Genomic DNA, 20,291 nt, shown 5'->3' on the forward strand with positions numbered 1-20,291 from the left:
GGTCAGCCGGGGCCGCCGGGCGCCGGGTGGCCGGACATTGTGACGCGCGCGGCCGGTGGAGCGGACGGGGAGGCGCGGGCACGGGGGCCCGGAGGGCGGCGCGGCGGGGGCGCGCACGCGCCTGAGCGCGCGCCCGTGCGCGGGTCGGACTCGCCGTTCGCACGCCCTTGGGCTGCGGCCGGCTCCCGCTCTGCCTTCCGCTTCCGACGCGCTGTCTGTCGAGCCGGTGTATGTGCGGCAATAACATGTCGGCGCCTCTGCCCGCCGTCGTGCCCGCCGCCCGGAAGGCCACCGCCGCGGTGAGTAGGGCGGCGCCCGGGGCCGCGCGGCCGGCGGGTGGGTAACGGGCCGGGCCGGGCCGGGGCCGGGGGTCGGGCGGGTGGTGGGCGCGGCCCGGCGGTGCTGTGCGGGGTGGGCCGGGGGTGGGGGCTCAGCGCCCCCCACCCAGACCCGGGACCCCGTCCCCAGCCGGGACCCCGCCCCCAAGACCCCGCGGGAGTGGAGGGCGCCCCTACTTGGGTGCCTTTGGAGCAGGTGGGTTTCTGTCCGGTCGGCGCATGAGCCAGGTCTTAGGTCTGCAGGAAAATGCCTTTCTTTTCTCCCGCTGTTCGCCTGTCCTCAATTAGAGAAGTTTGTAGACTTAGTGTCTTTTTCGATCAGAGGTTTTGGTCTTTAGGAAACTTGTGCCTGAGGATCTCAGACTTACTTTTATCCCCGGAAGCCCCTTTTTGTACTGGAAAAATTCTCCCGTCTAAGTGAGACTCTCGTGGTTGACTTGAGGGAAGTATTTTTTGTAGAATGTAGTCCTTTGCCCCGAAGAATGTCTAGCCGGGACCTCTTTAAGTGCTGAAACTCCGCGGTAATTATCTTTGGAGCTGCAAGGAGAGACGTTAAGGATTTTGGCCACTTAAGAGAGGTCCGTGGAGATTAATTAACTGACTGAAGGCAGTGTTCTGGGCTTCTGGCGGGCACCTTAACCGGAGCTTCCATGCTTGACAGTTCTGGTGGGTCTGTTTGGACATGGCTTATCCTTTGTTCTTTTCTCTTCTAGGTCATTTTCCTTCATGGATTGGGAGATACAGGGTAGGTACCCTTGTTTGTACCATGACGAAATGGGGTCATGCAACTCTGTGCGATCAAGGGTTACCAAGAACTGTAGGATTGTATAAAAAAAGATTGCTGGTCGCATTTCTTACAGTGCAGACCGAAGATAGAATCCTTTCTTTTTTGCCACCCCCCCCCACCCCCGTCCCCCAGAATTTCCCCCTCATCATCTTAACGTGTTAGTTTTCAACTTCTGCTTCTGGCACATATTAAAAATGCGAACTCCTCTTTGAGTTGTTGTGGATATGGGATACCAGACCAGGGTGTATGTATGTTCGTGGGGACTGCCACCGAGAGCTTTCAGGAGGAGGTAACATTTCCGGGCAGGCTGAGAAGAACTAGCTGATTTTGATAAGAGAAGTAATAGCGGTGTGAGGTATACAACCTTCTGAATGAAAGCTTAGATGTTCCCTTAAATGAAAAAAAAAATCTGTTGAAGGGCAGGAAGTGCAGCTCAAAGATTTGCCTGGAGGCTTATCAAATGCCTTTTGTTGCTCAGCTTTTTCTGTTTTGAGAGCTTTTAAAAATTTAAACCGGTGATTATCTCTTTGAAACGTCAGCAAAATTGTGGTTATAAAATTGTTACAAAATTTTACAATTGCATCAAAAAAAAAAGATAAAAAATTTTACAATTGCAGACTTGGAGGAAAAGTGAAGATAAATAAATTTGATAAAATAATGAAGAAACTATTACATCTTTACAAGGAGGCATTGGGCTAGATTAATTCTTAAAAGTGATTCCTAATATTGTTTTATGCTCCCAAGTAGAGGTACATGCCTTGCATGGAGTTAGGATGGGAAAGGTTTTGGGGCTCTTTCTGGCCATCAGGTAGTGCTGTGAAAAGGTCAGGCTTATTGCACTGTTTATTTGTTTTACTAAACAAAGTTTAGCAGCTCTGTTTTATCACCAAACCCTTCTTGATGCTGAGAGCCAGAGGAAGGATCTTACTAACCTCCCAAAAGAGAGCTTCAAGGCTTGAAGAATCAGACCAAGAGAAGAAAGCTTCCATTGTAGGAAGGTTTTCTGTGGACCCCAGTTTAGCCAGATTTTTTAGACTGAAGTTAAGAGTGAAAATGGTGAAGAAAATGACCAGTGAGATTACGTATACCCACAGCAGCCATGACACCTTGACTAAGAGTTCAGATTGTATAAAAAATTAAAGCTTCCACTCCTGGACAGACTTGGCAAGATGACAGTAAAGAAGGCTGGCCTGGCACTAGGTTGGTTCTATGAATGCGTGACCAAGTTCAGAACCAGCCAGGCAGATTGTTATTTAATGTTCAAAATACTTTTTGGAGAACTAGTTAAAGTTCATTTGTCTAGTTACCTCGGAAGAGGTTGGGGATTAACCCTTCAGTTTGCTGCTATAAAAATGGGTAGGTTTTTAGCCTTTTTTGGTTAAGGTTCTTTTTTGCAGGACCAGCTGAAATGTGCTGTCTGGTAACCTGCGTTTCCTTTAGCTGCCTCATGAAAAGTGTTTGCGGGTCAAATAAGATTGGGAGACTTTATATAATTCCATATTTTCTCAATTCTAATATGTCATTTTCCCCACGTTTTTATGTTTCTGAGATTGATATTCATCTTATTATATGTGTGTTTATGGTAGTTGTGATTTTTTTTTTTAATAAGCTTTTTTTTTTTCAGTGATGTCACTTAGATTACATCTTAGTGTTTAGGAAATATGATGTGGCATTTCTCCCTTTGAAGATTTATAGTGTATGCACCAACATGTTTAAAGCTCTGAAAAGTTTTGCCAGAAACTCATCTGACCACCATAGTGTTCATGTGTGTATAATATTCATAATGTGTATAATAAAATATGAAACATATTCAAAGAAATACATTTTAAACCAAACTGTATTGCATGAGATCAGTTTTCCCTCCAAAATAAAAATACCTTTTGTTATAATTATGAAAATGTTACATTTGTATTATAAAAAAATTCAAATATGCTTGAGAAGTCAGTGAAATTCAGTTGAAATCCTACAACCCAGAGATATGTATTTATTTTTGACAGCATTTTTTAAATGTTTTGTTTTGAAGTGCTTTTGAATTTGTAGAGGAGTTGCAAGAATAAGGCAGATTCCTCAATAACTCTTACTCAGATTCACTAATCTCTTTGGAATATGTTGCTATGTTTGCTAAAACCTGGGAGAGTAAGTTATCAATATCATGATTCTTTATTTGCAGACTTTAGCATGTATCTCCTAAGAACAATCAGAGACTCTTATACAACCACAGGAAATGATCGAATTCAGGAAACTTAGCACTTATTTAATATCATTATCTGATATGCTCTATTATCTAACAGACCTTGGCAGCTGCCCCAGTAATGTCCTTTGTAGTAAATGCTCTCACTCACAGTCCAGTCACAGCTGTGCTCAGCCCTGAGCTGCTACAGCTCTTCAGTCTCTCTAATCTAGACCTGTCCCTCAGCTCCTCTTGGGCCTTCATGACACTGACGTTTCTGCAGGGATCAGGCTGGTCCCTCCACGTAGGTTGGTTTGACATCTCCTCGTGATGAGGTTCAGTTTGTGCATTTTGAGACAAATACCATGGAGATGGGGTGTCCTGTGCATTGCATCCCTTCAGGGGACAAGTGCGCTGCCTGCCCTTCCCCTGGTGCTGCCCCGGTCACTTGACGCAGGTGCCATCCTCCGTCAGGTGTGTCTCCCGCACTTATTTCCCTGTGCTCAGAGGTTGTCGTGGTGAGATGCCGGGAGCACGTCAGACCGTCACCCAGTGTTTTTAGCACCCATGCTGTTGCTCCTTTTCTGTTTATTAATTTGCCCCCATCTGTGTTATATGGACTCACTAAGTTACATTGTTACTATGTAAAATTTTTAACTACTTCTTTTAAAACAACTTCAAATCAGAGTTCCCGTTCTACCTCAGCAGGTTAGGAACCCGACTAGTATCCATGGCCTTGCTCAGTGGGTTAAGGATCTGGTGATGCCGCAATATAGGGGTTAGATCCTACATTTCTGTGGCTGTGCTGCAGGTCGGCAGCTGCAGCTCCAATTCGACCCCTAGCCTGAGCATATGCAGTCATAAAAAGGAAAAAAAAAAAAAGAAAGAAAGAAAAGAACTTCAAATTGTTACCATTTCTTAGGCATTTGAGAGTAAGTTGCAGGCATGTTGCCTCCTTACTCCAGAAAGCTTCATTGTGTGCTTTGTATGTACCTGGACACACTCCCCTGCCCACCCCACAGTAGAACCCCCAGTTGAGAAGCTAACACTGATCTCAGCATTGACCTCACGCCACCATCACCACGTCCACCAGCCCCATTCGCGTCTCCCTGGCTTGACTCAGTAACGTCCTCTGTGGGTCCAGGATCACACAGGGTTGGTTGGTTGAGTTGTCACGACTCCCGTGTCTTCTTCGGTCCAGAGCAGTCCATTTTCTGGTCTCTTGTGACCTTGACACTTCTCCAAACGGGCTGGTTGCCCAGTAGGATGGCCCTCAGTGTGGGGGACATGAATCTTGCTGCCAGAAGGGAGGGATGCCACACAGGTGTCGCCGTGCTGGTCGGGACCCACACGGTGTCCGTCTTCGTGCCTTTGCTGTGTGGGGATGTTACATGTCATTGGCCGGTCTGTAGTGTCCGCCAGATTTCTCCGCAATAAATTAATGTGTGATTACACTTAGTATTTGTGGGGAGATACTTTGATTTTATGAAAATATCTGTTTCTCACCACTTTTTCATCTATGGATTTAGCATCCATTAATGATCGATATCTGAATCAACTATTGTCATGGTTGCCAAATAATGATCTTTTAAAAGTTAAGAGGTAGTTGCTCATCTTCTGTTTTGAACACATGTACACTGGGGCAAATGTTAATTAAAGTTGTTATTTTTGACAGTGTAGGAAGCGTGTGGAGATAGCAGACACCCGATTGACTTGACTTCTCTCAGAGTTTGTTATGCATGTTGTTGGCAAGTTATAAGGAGATAAAAACTGTATTTTGTAAACTTTAAAGCCCGGTGGAAACATATGAAAGAAAAAACACTGTTCGTCAGAAGTCGTCCTTATCCACAGATAAAGCTTAAATAATGAACTTTGTTTTGTTTTTAGGTTGGTCAGTGGTGTTATAAGGAGTTAAAATTTAGCCTCACAAATTTAAATACTTTTCTGTTACTAACTTACTGGAATTTAAAACAGTATCTAATGGCATTATTCAAATGATTTCTCTACCAGGCACGGATGGGCAGAAGCCTTTGCAGGTATCAGAAGTGCTCATATCAAATATATCTGCCCTCATGCGTAAGTATTTTTATTTTATTTTTTTGTCCTTTGAATTTTTAGTGCCGCACCCACAGCATATGGAGGTTCCCAGGCTAGGGGTCTAATTGGAGCTGTAGCTGCTGGCCTACACCACAGCCACAGCAACACAGGATCCCAGCATGTCTGTTACCTACACCGCAGCTCACGGCAATGCTGGATCCTTAACCCACATGAGCAAGGCCAGGGATGGAACCTTCATCCTCACAGATACTAGTCGGGTTCATTAACTGCTGAGCCACGACGGGAACTCCCGTAAATATTTTTAATTTTCAGGCTTGGGACTCAGCATCTGGAAAAGAACAATTCTATTAGCTTTACTTTTCCAGAAAAGTATGTGCATACAATATAATTAATGTTTTTATCTTTTAAATATTCAGCTTCAAAATAAAGATTAGTAAGTTCTTTAAAACAAAAATGGTGTCTTGGTTACACTGAATTTTTTTTCTTTTTTTGTTGAGAAATGTAAAATAATTCTCTCTGGGAGATCAGTTGAACTCACAGCCAGAAAAGGTCTTGTAGGTATACAAATATCTTTTAAGTTCTAAGGACATCCATGAGCCATCTCTGAAGGAGATTACCTATCCGGTTTGTGAGAAATCTTTAGTACCTTGAGATGGAGCATGGAAAAAACAGACTTTGGAGTCTGTTCAATTGGGTTTTAAATTCTGAAAATGTTTGTAGGTGTCAACAAGAAGCTAGTTAGGTTTTGAACAAACTCAGAAAATCCATGAGATGAGCATATGTCAGGTCAAAGGGTGCTGAGAAGCAGTGGCCATGGAGAAGAGACAGATGGGACCAGATACAGGCTGATAGGTTGTAGTTCACCCTCAGAAGTGGTGGCAGCAACAGTGGATCCATACGAATGAGGAATGTATCTGAGGTTAGGTAAGAAAATGTCCCCACTTGTCCTGAGCAGAGGTTGTGTGCTAGCTCTGTGGCCAGGCTGCTCTGTCCTTCTCTGGTTATCTCACTGTCGTGGCTGCAGCCCATGCTCTGTCCTCCTTCTCTGACTCATGCAAGACAGAACTCTCAGTTGTATTAGAATTTCTGCTGCATTGTTATTAGTGAATTTGGTTTAAGGCTATTTCCCAGCCAAGGGAAGTTTCTGTTCTCAAGGAAATGTTATTAAGATTTTGTGACTTCTGAGTAGACTTGCTTCATGAGGCAGGAGGATGGTGGTGGGATGTAGTTACAGTGTCTTTGTCTCCCTTCATACTCAGCTGCCTTCTGGTCGTCCAGCAAATGTCTGATCACAGACTTGAGCTGGGTGTAACACACGCACGTGTGTCCCTTATTTATTTAGGGGTGGCTTAAACAAGCAGGTACATAGCTCAGACCTCGATGTAATTTGAGACCACAGGGATTAATGCCACGTTTCTGTGCAGTAAGTGGCTCATATCCTTTGTCCTTTAGCCAGAGTCTCCTACTTTATATGTTTCCAGGTGTCTTGGTTACTGGTTTTTCTTCTCACATCGGGTTCGAAAGTGTTAAGTAAAGGTGTTGGAAGGGGAGATGATTTTATTTGCCAGCTTAGCCCCTTCCAGCTGTGGCTCCATCCTAAGAACTGTGTGGAGTCGTGGGAGCAGAACCGGGCAGGTGTGGGTGCATTGAAGTGGCTCCTCCATAAAGTTGGAACATTCAGTTTTGTGTAAGCCTAAAGGAACCATCTGTGGGATTTATTAGGTTTTACATACAGCTTTGTTATATTATTTTTATCTTGCTTTTTTTCCCTCCTACAGACCAGTTATGCCTGTAACATTAAATATGAACATGGCCATGCCTTCTTGGTAAGTAAGACTTGACTTCTTCAGTAAGAACTTTTTACCTAGTTTTTTTTTTTTTTTTTTTTTTTAATCAGAGGTGCTTTTGTATATTGCAATTTTTAATTAACTATTTCAAGTTGAAAAATTATATAATTAAATTTAACCTTTATTTGACTATTTCAGTTTTTATATTTTATTTATTTATTTATTTGCTTTTTAGGGCCACACCCGAGGCATATGGAGGTTCCCAGGATAGGGGTCTAATTGGAGCTATAGCTTCCAGCCTACACTACAGCCACAGCAATGCAGGATCCGAGCCACATCTGCAACCTACACCACAGCTCATGGCCATGCTGGATCCTTAACCCATGGAGCAAGGCCAGGGATCGAACGTTCGTCCTCAGGGATGCTCGTCATGTTAATTTCCACTGAGCCACGATGGGAATTCCCAGTTTTCATATTTTAGATCCAGGGACAAACTTGAGGAGCTGCACCAACGGGTGGAGAAAGAGTAGAGAATGGGTGGATAGAAAGATGGTAGAAAGCATCTCTCAGTGCTTGATAAGCCACTGTGGGTTCGGTAGCCGGGTGTTTGGCTGAGCCCATGGGACGTCCACTCCGGTGAAGCCACAGCCTCTCCTCCCACCTTCCACCTCCGAGGAGAGCTGGCGGGTATTGCGGGAGACCACTTCCTGCAGTGTAATCGCAAGACCTTGAGGATGTCAGGCGTTCCCCATGGGCTTCACAGGCTGGAGGTGGAGTCAGGGCTTTGTTCTCTGAGCCACTTCAGGCCACGCTTGCTTCCTGCTGCTCCAAGACCAGGGCGGTCAGGTCTGTTCACGAGTGATGACCTTGACACCTGATTCCTGTTTTCCTTTCCCCTGTACCTCCTGGCACCGGCCCTCTTTCGGGTGACTGCAGAATGCAGTGTAAATGGCCCGTTTGCAGCCTGGACTGGCTTGTTACTGCCTCGACCCTTCTCTTCCTGGTGGCTTTATCTTGTCTCAGGTTCAGTCATCCATAGACATTCCTTGGGTTTTGTCATCTGGAACTGTCCCTCCTTGGAAGTCACTGGATTCAGACCTGACTGTCAAGCAGAGCTGTTCATCCTTTGAGTGTGGACCCCAGCCTGTCTCCACCTTGTCCTCTCTACCTATCCCCTCACCCCCACCCCCAGGTGGAAGGTGGGAGGAGAGGCTGTGGCCTCACCAGAGCGGATGCCCCATGGGCTCAGCCAAACACCTCCTTTGTTATGCACTTGAGGTTCCTTGGAAACTTTTACAGGCTCCTGCCTCTCTTGGCCTTTGATTCGCCCCTCTTCCCTCTCCGGCAGAATTCCTGTCCACAATCAAACTCCTGCCTCACGTGGCAGATAGAAGCATGGACAGGCTGAGGAAGGGCTGCCCAGACCCTGGTTTGGGGTCACTGCGGGGTGTGGTGAGAGGTTTCGAGGTTGTGCAAATACTTGTGTGAGCAGGTGCAGGCAGTGCATGCAGGGGGTGGCATGGTCGGGCAGGTCCATTCTGGAGCGCAGACTTAGGACGAGGTAGGACAGAAGGGTGACTGGAGGTCCTGGCACACTTCCTCGTGCTGGGATTTGAGGTTCCTGCATGCATCTCAGATTGGACCAGGTAGTTCTCTAGGTGTTTCTACCTTAAGATTGTGTGGCACCATGACCCGTGAATGGAGTCTGTGTCTAACTGGAGTGAAAGGAACATGCAGGTATCAGCTTCATGCAGTGGAGCTGACTGGCCTCCAAAGACAGTTTACTTGAGTTTCATGCTATAGAATGTCTTTGGTTAGCCTTTTTTTTTCTCTAAAACTACTGTCTTCTTTCGAAAGTAGATAATCTTAGAATTGAGTAATTCTTCTAGGACTTTGCCTTGTTTTCCAGGTTTAACATTATTGGGCTTTCGCCAGATTCACTGGAAGATGAAACTGGAATCAAACAGGCAGCAGAAAATGGTAAGTAAGAAAGGTTTCCGAGTAGCTGTGTTGATGCTGATGAAATAGTGCCGTTACCTAAACGCGGGTTGGGGTGCTGGAGCTGCTCCTCTGTTCTCGTCGCTCTCGGTCTTGCTGGACTCGTTGACCCTGGTCCATGACCAGGGGGTGGGGTTTGTCACACTTCAGCTCTGTCGGATACATAATTTTTTTGCTGTTTTTGGCCACACCATGTCATATGGAATTTCCTGACAGGGATGAAATGATGATGTAATGATGTGATGGCATGTCATGAAAATTATACAGGAAAGGTTAGTTTTAGTGTGGTGCCCCTGTTGAAGACTACTGAACACACTAGGTAATTCTGGTGAGTTGTCTCATCCGACACTCCAGCAGTAGTAAAGTGTGAGCTCCACAGACTCTGCAGTCCCATTCTCCTTCATGAACGCAGTAACGCCGCTTGTGTTTGGGGTGAAAGCATGAAGAGCACTCACTTGGAGAAGTCTGCTTTTAGCACATGCACAGGAGCATGTGTTTCTTTTACACGTGCGTACTGAAACAGCGACAAGTAGACAGCGTGGTGGCTGGAGTGGCCGTCAGCATCGTCTGGGTGGTGACGAGGTGGCCTTGGTGAGGTGTGCCCTGCTGTGAGGTGGTGGGGACAGAGTGAGGTGACCTGTACCCCAGAAGTCATTGTCTTTCTGTTTCACATTTGCTTCAAATTTTCTTGTAATTTATTTTATTTTTTTTATTATTATTTTTTATTTATTTTTTTCCACTGTACAGCATGGGGACCAAGTTACACATACATGTATACATAATTTTTCCTCCCATTGTTGTGTTGTGATGTAAGTATCTAGACATAGTTCTCAATGCTACACAGCAGGATCTCTTTGTAAATCCATTCCAAGAGCAATAGTTTGCATCCATTAACCCCATGCTCCTGATCTCTCCCCCTCCTACTCCCACCCCCGGGGGCAGCTGCAAGTCTATCCTCCAAGTCTATGATTTTCTTTTCTGTGAAACATTCATTTGTGCTGTGTATTAGATTCCAGTTATAAGTGATATCATATGGTATTTGTCTTTCTCTTTCTGACTTACTTCACTCAATATGAGAATCTCTAGTTCCATCCATGTTGCTGCAAATGGCATTATGTTGTTTTTTTTATGGCTGAGTAGTATTCCATTGTGTGTATATACCACATCTTCCTAATCCAATCATCTGTCGATGGACATTTGGGTTGTTTCCATGTCTTGGCTATTGGGAATAGGACTGCAATGAACATGCAGGTGCATGTATCTTCTTTAAGGTAAGTTTTGTCTGGATATATGCCCAAGAGTGGGACTGCTGGGTCATATGATAGTTCTACGTATAGATTTCTAAGGTACCTCCATACTGTTCTCCACAGTGGCTGTGCCAGCTTCCATTCCCACCAACAGTGCAGGAGGGTTCCCTTTTCTCCACACCCCCTCCAGCATTTGTTATTTGTGGACTTATTAATGATGGCCATTCTTACTGGTGTGAGGTGGTATCTCATGGTAGTTTTGATTTGCATTTCTCTAATAATCAGTGATGTTGAGCATTTTTCCATGTGCTTGTTGGCCATCTGTATATCTTCCTTGGAGAATGGTTTATTCAGGTCTTTTGCCCATTTTTCAACTGGATTGTTGGCTTTTTTGCTGTTGAGTTGTATAAGTTGCTTGTATATTCTAGAGATTAAGCCTTTGTCTGTTGCATCATTTGAAACTATTTTCTCCCGTTCTGTAAGTTCTCTTTTTCTTTTTGGTTTCCTTTGTTGTGTGCTTCAAATTTTCTAAGGCTGTTAAAAAAACAAAACCAATAGGATCATTTTTAAATCTGTTTTTTAAGTCTTTTTTTTTTTTTTTTTTTTTAAAGAACTCTTAACTTTACAGCAGGAAAGTGCATTCAAAACATATTGGAAAAAATGTCAGACCAAGAACACTGACCAGGATCATCAAAAAGTCGGTCAAAGCTGTAATCCTAGAGCTAGAGTTTTGTCAAAAAATAGAAGGTGGTAGGAGTTCCTGTCGTGGCTCAGTGGTTAGTTAACAAGCCCAACTAGTATCCTTGAGGATGCAGGTTCGATCCCTGGCCTCGCTCAGTGGGTTAAGGATTTGGTGTTGCTGTGGCTGTGGTGTAGGTCGCAGATGCAGCTCCGATTAGACCCCTAGCCTGGGAACCTCCATATGCCTCGGGTGCAGCCTTAAAAAAAAAAGGGACAGCAGGTATTGGGTCTGGGGGTGAGTGGTCAGATCTGGGGGGAGGGGGAGGGGACCCTGTGCGTCAGACAGCTGGACCTGGTGGGCCCAGAGGGAAGCCTTCCACCCCAAGGTAACTGGGCTTGTAACATTCTCTGACCTAATGTGTGTTGGAGAGAATGAGGTTCAGACTCGCGGCCAGGAAAGGGGTGTCGGGTTTGGGGCTGAGAGGGTGTGCAGAGAATAAAGGGGAGAGGGCTCAGGGTGGGCCCAGGGGTGGGGGGCTACAACTCGTCCCTCCACAGCGGACTGCGGTCCCCGTAAGTGGCTTGATGTTGTCTCATCAGGTGTGAGCAGAGGAGTGACGTTCTGGGGGTGGGGGGGGTCCCCGCTGTTTCTCACCAGCCCATTCCCTTCCTTGGTCCTGCCCTGACCTGTAGCCCCCTCTCCACCACGCACTCATCAGGGCACCTCCTGCTCTTCAGGCTCCTTTAGCTAAGAACTGCATTTATGGAAAAAGAAATAATTTTTAATTCGGGCATTTGGGATTTTTGCAATAAAAGCAAGTTTCATTTTTGGTAAGAAGGAAATATAAAGTTGGACATTTAAATCTTAACATGAAACTCAGAGTTTTTCGGTTGGTGCAGCAGGTTACCGATCTGACGTTGTCACTGCAGTGGCTCGGGTCGCTTCTGTAGCACAGGTTTGGTCCTTGGCCCAGGAATCTTTGTATGCTGCGGGCACAGCCAAAAAAAAAGAGGTGAAACACTTACACCTATGTCAAAAAGTGAGAGGAGATAAATTTGTAAAAGGTGTAGTTATTCCAAAAACATAGTATTATGAAGAAAAAGGAAATTCTAGGAGTTATCAAATAATATATTTAATGATGTGTATCAGAGTCTTTTGCAGAAACAGAAGAATTCGTATGATTTTTTTCCTGCATTGTTTACTGGGCTATAGGGAAAACTAATACTTTTTGGTTTTGTTTTTAATAACAGAATGATCAGTTTAAACACTAAATCATAAATCATGCATAAGCTACTTAACTACTTATAATTTAAAATAACAGCTTTTTGGTACAAATGCTTATGGTTCATCGAAGAGAAAGAAATATAAAATGTATGTAAGCGGATCAACCGTAGATAAAAAATTCATAGCCATCTGTTGATGAGAGAAAAATTGTTGACAAATTGTGTAACAAATAATTGAACACTTTAAGCAGCACCCACAAAATCTGAGTTTTTGAAAATATATTCTAATTTTGTATTCTAATGGAGCGCTTCAAGGTTTTCACTTGTTATAACCTTTAATAATGTGCTTTCTTGTTCTTAATTTTTTTCCTATGTAAATTGTATCAATGGGCTTATCTTTGAAAATATTGATGATTTAACGTTTATGTTATTTTCAGTAAAATCTTTGATAGAGCAGGAGGTGAAGAATGGCATTCCATCTAACAGAATTATTTTGGGAGGATTTTCTCAGGTAAGATAAAAGTTTGCGTGGTCCCTCAGCGTCGCCAGTGTGTTTATCTAGAAAACGAAGTCTGGGGTTCCAGTCCTTTTTCTGTGGAGGAGTCCTTTTTTTAGAATATGATATAGAATCTGATCTACTACTGACCTTTAGTGCTGAATTAAGTTTGCGTGAACCAGAAGTGATTGCTAATGAACTGGGGGGGTATGTCACACTCTTGTCTAGTTTTCTCTCTCCAGTGATAGTTTCCACTTTTATCGGGTGTGTCCTGAAAATTGATTTGCAGGGGAACTGAATGGGACCTGGACTGTGTTTTTCTAAGGCCCTCATGTGGTTAAGTCTGAAGTGCACACCACGAACCCCTCTGGACAAAACGCTGCTTAAGGGAGGGTGTTTGTCCCCTGTCCAGGGCAGATGACTGAGGGGATAATGAGGTTGAGGACAAGACTCCCTTCCCCTTCTGTGACAGTCAGATTCCTAGGAGTCAGGATCTGCGTGGGGGCTGAGGGAGGCCTCTGCGGGGCTCTGGGCCAGTCTTGTGCTGAGTCTGTCCTGGCCTCTGGGAACCCCTCAGGGGTTCTGTCTGGAATGGGTGATAGGCGTCCTTGTGGGGGGAGCAGAGTCAAGAGGGGCCCGTGTCACCATCTTGGTGACATCACTCTGTCCTCTTCCCTCCTCTTGTCGTGGAAGAGAGGTTTTGGATAAAAGATATGGTGTTTATTTTTGGCACCTTTCTTCTCTTCCCTGCATTTCCTTCTGCCTTCTGTGCTTTTCCTGCAGGCAGTTACAGCGTATGACTTTCCGTCTTAGTATCGACCACCCCGCTGCCCTTGATCCTGACCCCTCTGTCCTCTAGGTCAGCGCTTCAGCGTCCGCATCACTGGGTCAGGGAGGGATGGGATTATGGAATCATTTAGAAGTTAGAACTCAGTAGAAGGCTAGAGTATAGATACAGTACAGGGAGGGAGTGTCATTGATGTAGTACCTGTTGACACAGGTGATGTACATTGCTCTACACGTTGTGACCTGAGTGTGGGCACAGAAATGGATGCTTGATTCAGACAGGAGTCTGTATGTGAGATGCGTTGTATTCGAGTCCTAGTATGTTAAGAGAGAGTGAGTCCTGAGTCTGGCATCGCATCCAGGAAGCTGAGGATGAGGAGCAGCGTGGCCCCAGGAAGCAGCCAGGGCTTCTCTGCTCTTCTTTCTCTGCCCACCAGCTTCACCTCCCTGTCTGCCTCCACTGGGCTCGCTGCTGCCTGTGGGTTTTCCAATTCTTGACTGTACATGTTATAGTTCCAGCTGTACAAAGAGACTGACAGTCACTGAACATCACCTTTCATGACTTGGGTGGGAGAGAACCTCTCGTGCTGGGGGCCCAGTGCACTCGGAGGGCCGCAGGTGCCGTGAGGTCCCAAGGTATCCGCCACGCCGTCCTTGTCACCTTGAAGCCTCGTTTTAGAAAATATGCCAGCTTAAGACCAGGTTTGATTTTTCTGCCTGAGACTTTGCAGAGAAAATAGTAACTATGAGTTCAGAGCATCCCTAAGGCACTGTCAGGGCAGCAGCAACCTCCGTGTTAACTCTGTCTTGGCTGGTGGTTGCCATGTTCTCATGTCTTCAGCGTAGAGAGAGGAGTCCTTTAGGACATGCCAGGGTGTGTGTGTGTGTTTGCCAGTTGGCCTGTTTTATTTGACGTCAGCCACTCAGTTGGGTTTTTAGGGACAGCATCAATAACAAGAAGCACTTGCATGGCTGTTGGTGGTGAGCCCCCTGAGCCCTGCTTCTATTCCAGGGAGGAGCCCTGTCCTTGTACACAGCGCTCACCACCCATCAGAAGCTGGCCGGCGTCACCGCTCTCAGCTGCTGGCTCCCACTGCGATCTTCGTTTCCAGAGGTGCCTGACCGATGCCAAGCGCTGCATTCCAGAGCTAAGAGATTGCAGATAATGTTGGGGACAGGGTCATTTTTTTTAAAGTATTATTAATAAACTTAATTTTTTCAGAGCAGTTTTGGGTTCACAACAGATTGAGCAGAAAGTGTTTATATATCCCCATCCCCTTCCAGGCACAGCCTCCCCAGTGACATCCCACAGCCCAGAGTACAGCTGTTATAGCCAGTGAACCTGCATGGGCACATCATTGGCACCCAAAGCCCGTAGTTTCCATCAGTCACCTTTTCAAAAGAGACTTGTCTTAGACCTTTGCGATGTGGGCTAGGCTTTATCTGTACACTACGCTGTCTTTACAGCAGGGTGCATAGGCTGGAATAAGACATATGAGTCCTTAAAATGAGGAGGAAGTTGCCTCGTGGCGCAGTGGGCTAAGGATCCAGGGCGGCAGCTGTGGTCCAGGCCAAATGGAAAGAAAGAAGATCCTATGTTTGAAGTGTTTGATACATTTTAAGATACATATCAAGATTAGACCTTTTTTTTTTTACACATAGAAATAACATTTTTGAATGCTTAGTATGGTCACTACTTAATAGTAGAATTTTGCTATAGAATATAATTTCTAAATACTCCACAATTGTAGAACACATGGGGGAAATGCATGTTATTTTCAAATTCATGTTTAAGTTTAGGATTTTTTGTCACTTTATAGTTAGTTTTTGGTGTTTTGCACATAATTGCTATTTATTAAGCTCCTTATTTAAATCAAATAAAAACTGAGAAGAACATAATTCAGCTAAAACCTACCTTTTTTTTTTTCTTTTTCTTATGGCCACACCTGCAGCATATGGAAGTTCCCGGGCTCTGGGTTGAATTGGAGCTGCAGCTGCCGGCCTACACCACAGCTCACGGTGATGCCGGATCCTTAACCCATTGAGCAAGGCCAGGGATCAAACCCACATCCTCACAGACACTGTGTCAGGTTCTAAACCTGCTGAGCTACAATCGGAATTCCCCAAACCTACTTCTTGTGTCAGGACACTGTGAACACGTAAGTAGGATATAGTGCACGTCCAAGAGAGCAGGTATACAGTACAGGGGAATCATGTGTCCTGTACAGGTTTAGGTAAGGAGATGCGGAGGGTGGAAGATGAAAGGGCCCTTGTTTCTGTGGCCTGATGCTCCCCTTATGTGCGGAAGGCAGTGCTGTGCCTTCAGCTGAGCCCATGGCTGAACGTCCCCATGATGCTCCCCACGTTGGACTCAATAATGCTCTTGTGTTTTTTGCAGTGTCCTATCAGTGGTGTGAATAGAGACATCCCCATCCTTCAGTGCCACGGAGTGCTGGATCCTTTAGTTCCCCTAATGTTTGGCTCTCTAACTGTTGAAAGGCTAAAAACGCTGGTAAATCCAGCCAATGTGACTTTCAAAACCTACGAAGGCATGATGCACAGTTCCTGCCAACAGGTAAACCTTGGGGAACAGTGATTATAGAGGTGGATTTGCAACTTCCTATGTGTGCTTTTTTTTAAGATAACATTTGACTGCTTAGGGGTTTAAAGCAGTTAATTCACATCAAATCACAAATTAGTAGGTCTTACTTAGATCAAAGTTTATTCAGTTTAATTCAGCAGACATTCACTGATTTTCTGTTGTATGCAAACACTGTCCATGATTCAAAGAGAAATGAAAAACATTCCTTTATTAAGATCTAAAGTAGCTTAATTAGGGAGTTCCCTGGTGGTCTAAGGGTTAGGACTTAGTACTTTGACTGCCAGGGCCTGGGTTCAGTCCCTCCTCCGGGAACTGAGGTACCACAAGTGTGTGGCATGGTCAAAATAAATTTTTTTTCAAAGTAGATTTAATAAAAAATTTTTAAAGGGGAGGGAGTCCCTGTCATGGCTCAGCAGTAATGAACCCAACTAGTATCCATGAGGATGCGGGTTCGATCCCTGGCCTCGCTCAGTGGGTTGAGGATCAGCATTGCCTTGAGCAGTGGTGTAGGTCGCAGATGAAGCTCAGATCTGGAGTCACTGTGGCTGTGATGTAGGCCAGCAGCTGCAGCTCTGATTCGACCCCTTGCCTGGGAACTTCTGTATGCTGTAGGTGCGGCCCTAAAAAGACACAAAAAAATTTAATTGTAGCAGCAAAAATGTGTTTTTGGAGTTCCCTGGTGGCCTAGTGGTTAAGGATCCAGCATTGTTGCTACTGTGGCTCAATTGATCCCCCGCCTGGAAACTTCCCCCCCAAAAAAAATGTGGTTTCATCTTACATGTGCACACCTTGGATTCAGTCTTTGGTGTCTCAGTGGGGATTTCGGTTCTAATCTATGTGACCATTTATTAAGTCCCTTTATTCCAAACAGGAGATGCTGGATGTCAAGCAGTTCATTGAAAAACTGCTGCCTCCCATTGATTGACGTCACCGAGGCCTGCGTGGATGTCACACCAGCACCTTCGTAGTAGAATATCAACCTTTTCCTGCGCCCCATCTTGAAACCTCTAATGTTTGCAGTGTTAAAATATTTTGCAAAGACACACCAATGACACAGACTAAATAAATCTCCTTGTGGGACATTTAGGATCTCTTAAGTTTCACTATATGTGTTTGTATAAAATGATCCGGAATATACTAGTATTAAATAGGTGAAGCAGCTAGCTTCTTTTTCCCAAATGTAATTCAGCAAAATAATAAAATACTGCAACCAGATTTTTTTTATTATATCATTTGAAAACCATTAGTATGCTTAATGAAAACTTGTTCAGGTGTAAATGAGCAGTCGGGTCATCAACAGTTTATGCGTGCTGTGACTTCGACTATGGACTTTTCCACCGTTCCCTAGTCACCATGCAGGATCTGTATTTTTAGATATGTGTTCATATACACTTAATGGTTATAAATCATAGTAGGAATGAAGTGTTATTAAATTATTCCTAATGATAGGGATAATACCTCTAAGTGTCAATAAAGAGTGATAGTTCTCTCTTCAATTAATGGCCCTTTTATTTTGGGGACCAGGTTTTTCTTTCCTGAACGTAATTTCTATTTAATATTGTTTTTTTCTTCTCTAGAAAAAAGATACGTTCTTTCTTCTTTTGTATCCTTCATAACAGACCAAATATGTCTCCTTGCCCTAGACATCTGCTGGCAGTTTGTGCTGTAATTTGACGTTCTGAATCACAGACATGATGGTGTTTAAAATGTACTTACAGAAAGGAATCACAGACATCCCTTCAAATTTTCTACACTACTTCTTAAACTGGACCTTAGTCCACAGTTTAGACCTACAGAATCATCAGAATCTTTAGTCCAGATAACGAGAATAATTCTGTGGTTGGATTATTCTGTTATTAACTGAAAGAATAATTAGGTCATATTCTAGTATGTTCTGGAATATTTAAGGCTGATCTTAAAAACTGTTAATTTCTAGGATGATTTGCTCTAAGTAGATTCTCCTCATAGCATAGAGTTTTAGTTTATTTATTTTGCACGTATGTTTGAAACCAACTGCTGTAGGAAATGAACAATCCACTTGAAAACTATGCTTTACTTTTATCTGCCAGCAGACATTTTGGAAATGTTCACTTTAATCAGATGATCTTTTTAGGTTAGTTTTTGTGCAAACATTAAAGTAGCAATTACTTGATTTTAAATAGTCAAAATTTTCAGATTATTGGTTAAAATTATTTGAAAACAAATTTTGGGTAATAAAAGTCAGAACTCAGTACATATAATCTAGTTACCACACAGTTTCATACATAGCAGAAACATACACCTGATATTTCCAAACTCTTATTAGTCTTTCTGCTGTACTCCAGCTGACCAGAACAGCTCCAGGAATGGGTGCTACTCAATAATAGCGATAACTTGGCGTGGACTATTTAGGGTGTTAATAATGAAGCCATATGTTTATGTCTGGATTTACAATTTTTAAACAATCACTTACTATGTCATTTCGCTTTACCTTGGAGAACAAAAATGGTTGTTTCACTTCACAAATCAGCAAGATCTAATTTATGGCAAGAACTATTCTGTTGAAATGTGCTGTAATGTGGGAAAATGTAAATCTTTTTCACGGTTTCTATCAATGTGAAATAAAATTTAATTCTGACTTTTCCATGACTGGCTTTTTTGAATATCATTTGTTAACATTTAGATTTGCCTTGGAATGGCTGTCTGTAATGAAAAAGAGGAGAGCCACAGTGTGATAACAAGAATATACTTTGAGGGAGTTCCCATCGTGGCTCAGTGGTTAACAAACCTGACTGACATCCATGAGGATGCAGTTTCAATCCCTGGCCTTGGTCAGTGGGTTAAGGATCCAGTGTTGCAAGTGGACTGTGGTGTAGGTTGCAGACATGGCTTGGATCCCGAGTTGCTATGGCTGTGGTGTAGGCCAGTGGCTACAGCTCCAATACAACCCCTAGCCTGGCAACTTCCATATGCCGTGGGTGAGGCCCTAAAAAGACACACACAAAAAGAGGTTTGTGATGGGGTTGGAGTGGAGCCCAACTTCTCTTGTTCCTCAGTGTCAACAAGCTAAAAACACTCTTTACTTTGATTGCCAGTGTTCCTAACCCATTTCAGAAGGTTTGTTTTCTGTTTCTCTTCATCTTTTCCTTTTATGTAGTATTCATGGGGGGGGGTGTATTTTTTTTTTTTACTTTTTATCTTTTTGTCTCTTCAGGGCCACATCTGCAGCATATGGAGGTTCCCAGGCTAGGGGTCAAATCAGAGCAGTAGCCGGATCCTTAACCCACTGAGCAAGGCCAGGGATCGAACCTGCAAACTCTTTGATGCTAGTCAGGTTCGTGAACCGCTGAGCCATGATGGGAACTCCTTCATGGGGTTTTTAATTAGTGTCATGAATCAGTTATGCAAATAGTTTTGCCCCCTTTTATTTCACTACTGACTTTTATTTATTTATTTATTTTGTCTTTTTTAGGGCTACACCCATGGCCTATGCAGGTTTCCAGGCTAGGGGATTGTATATTGATGCAACCACTGTGGAAAACAGTATGGAGATGCCTCAGAAACTACCATTTGATCCAGCAATCCCACTCCTGGGCATCTATCCAGAGAAAACCATGGCTTGCAAGACATGGAAACAACCTAAATGTCCTTCAACAGAGGAGTAGATCAAGAAGATGTGGTACATATACACAATGGAATGTTACTCAGCCATTAAAAGGAACGAAATACCGGCATTTTTAGCAACATGGATGGACCTAGAAATTATGCTAAGTGAAGTCAGCCATACAATGAGACACAGGCATCAAATGCATTCACTGACATGTGGGACCTGAAAAAAGGACAGACTGAACTTCTTTGCAGAACAAATACTGATTCACAGACTTTGAAAAACTTATGTTCTCCAAAGGAGACAGTTTGGGGGGTGGGGGGATGTGCTGCGAGTGTAGGATGGAAATCCTATAAAACTGGATTGTGATGATCATTGTACAACTATATGTAATAAATTCATTGAGAAAAAAAAAGTGAAAAAAGTGATCATTGTACAACTATATGTAATTCATTGAGAAAAAAAAAAAGTAATTTAAGTACTTGATACATTCCAGGCTTGAAGTGTTTCTAAATGAGACAGCAGAAGTAT

At 43.9% G+C, this 20,291-nt stretch overlaps 1 protein-coding gene across 1 annotated transcript; it reads left to right on the forward strand.

Moving 5' to 3' along the window:
* LYPLA1 (lysophospholipase I) lies at window positions 19-18,802 on the forward strand. Its single transcript, XM_021089369.1, has 9 exons — window positions 19-299; window positions 1,052-1,083; window positions 5,306-5,371; window positions 7,132-7,179; window positions 9,050-9,120; window positions 12,728-12,801; window positions 14,585-14,686; window positions 15,971-16,147; window positions 17,046-18,802. The coding sequence occupies exons 1-9, from the start codon at window positions 231-233 to the stop codon at window positions 17,097-17,099; spliced, it is 693 nt and encodes a 230-aa protein (XP_020945028.1). The 5' UTR covers window positions 19-230; the 3' UTR covers window positions 17,100-18,802.

The sequence above is a fragment of the Sus scrofa genome, chromosome 4, assembly GCF_000003025.6.
Source record: "Sus scrofa isolate TJ Tabasco breed Duroc chromosome 4, Sscrofa11.1, whole genome shotgun sequence".
NCBI classification, from domain to species: Eukaryota; Metazoa; Chordata; class Mammalia; order Artiodactyla; family Suidae; genus Sus; species Sus scrofa.

Coding starts and splice junctions, on each gene's coding strand:
- LYPLA1 (XM_021089369.1), top strand. CDS start 231: ATGTGCGGCAATAACATGTCGGCGCCTCTGCCCGCCGTCGTGCCCGCC. Junction 12,802..14,584: donor TTTTGGGAGGATTTTCTCAG/GTAAGATAAAAG, acceptor CTTCTATTCCAG/GGAGGAGCCCTGTCCTTGTA. Junction 14,687..15,970: donor TGCGATCTTCGTTTCCAGAG/GTGCCTGACCGA, acceptor TGTTTTTTGCAG/TGTCCTATCAGTGGTGTGAA.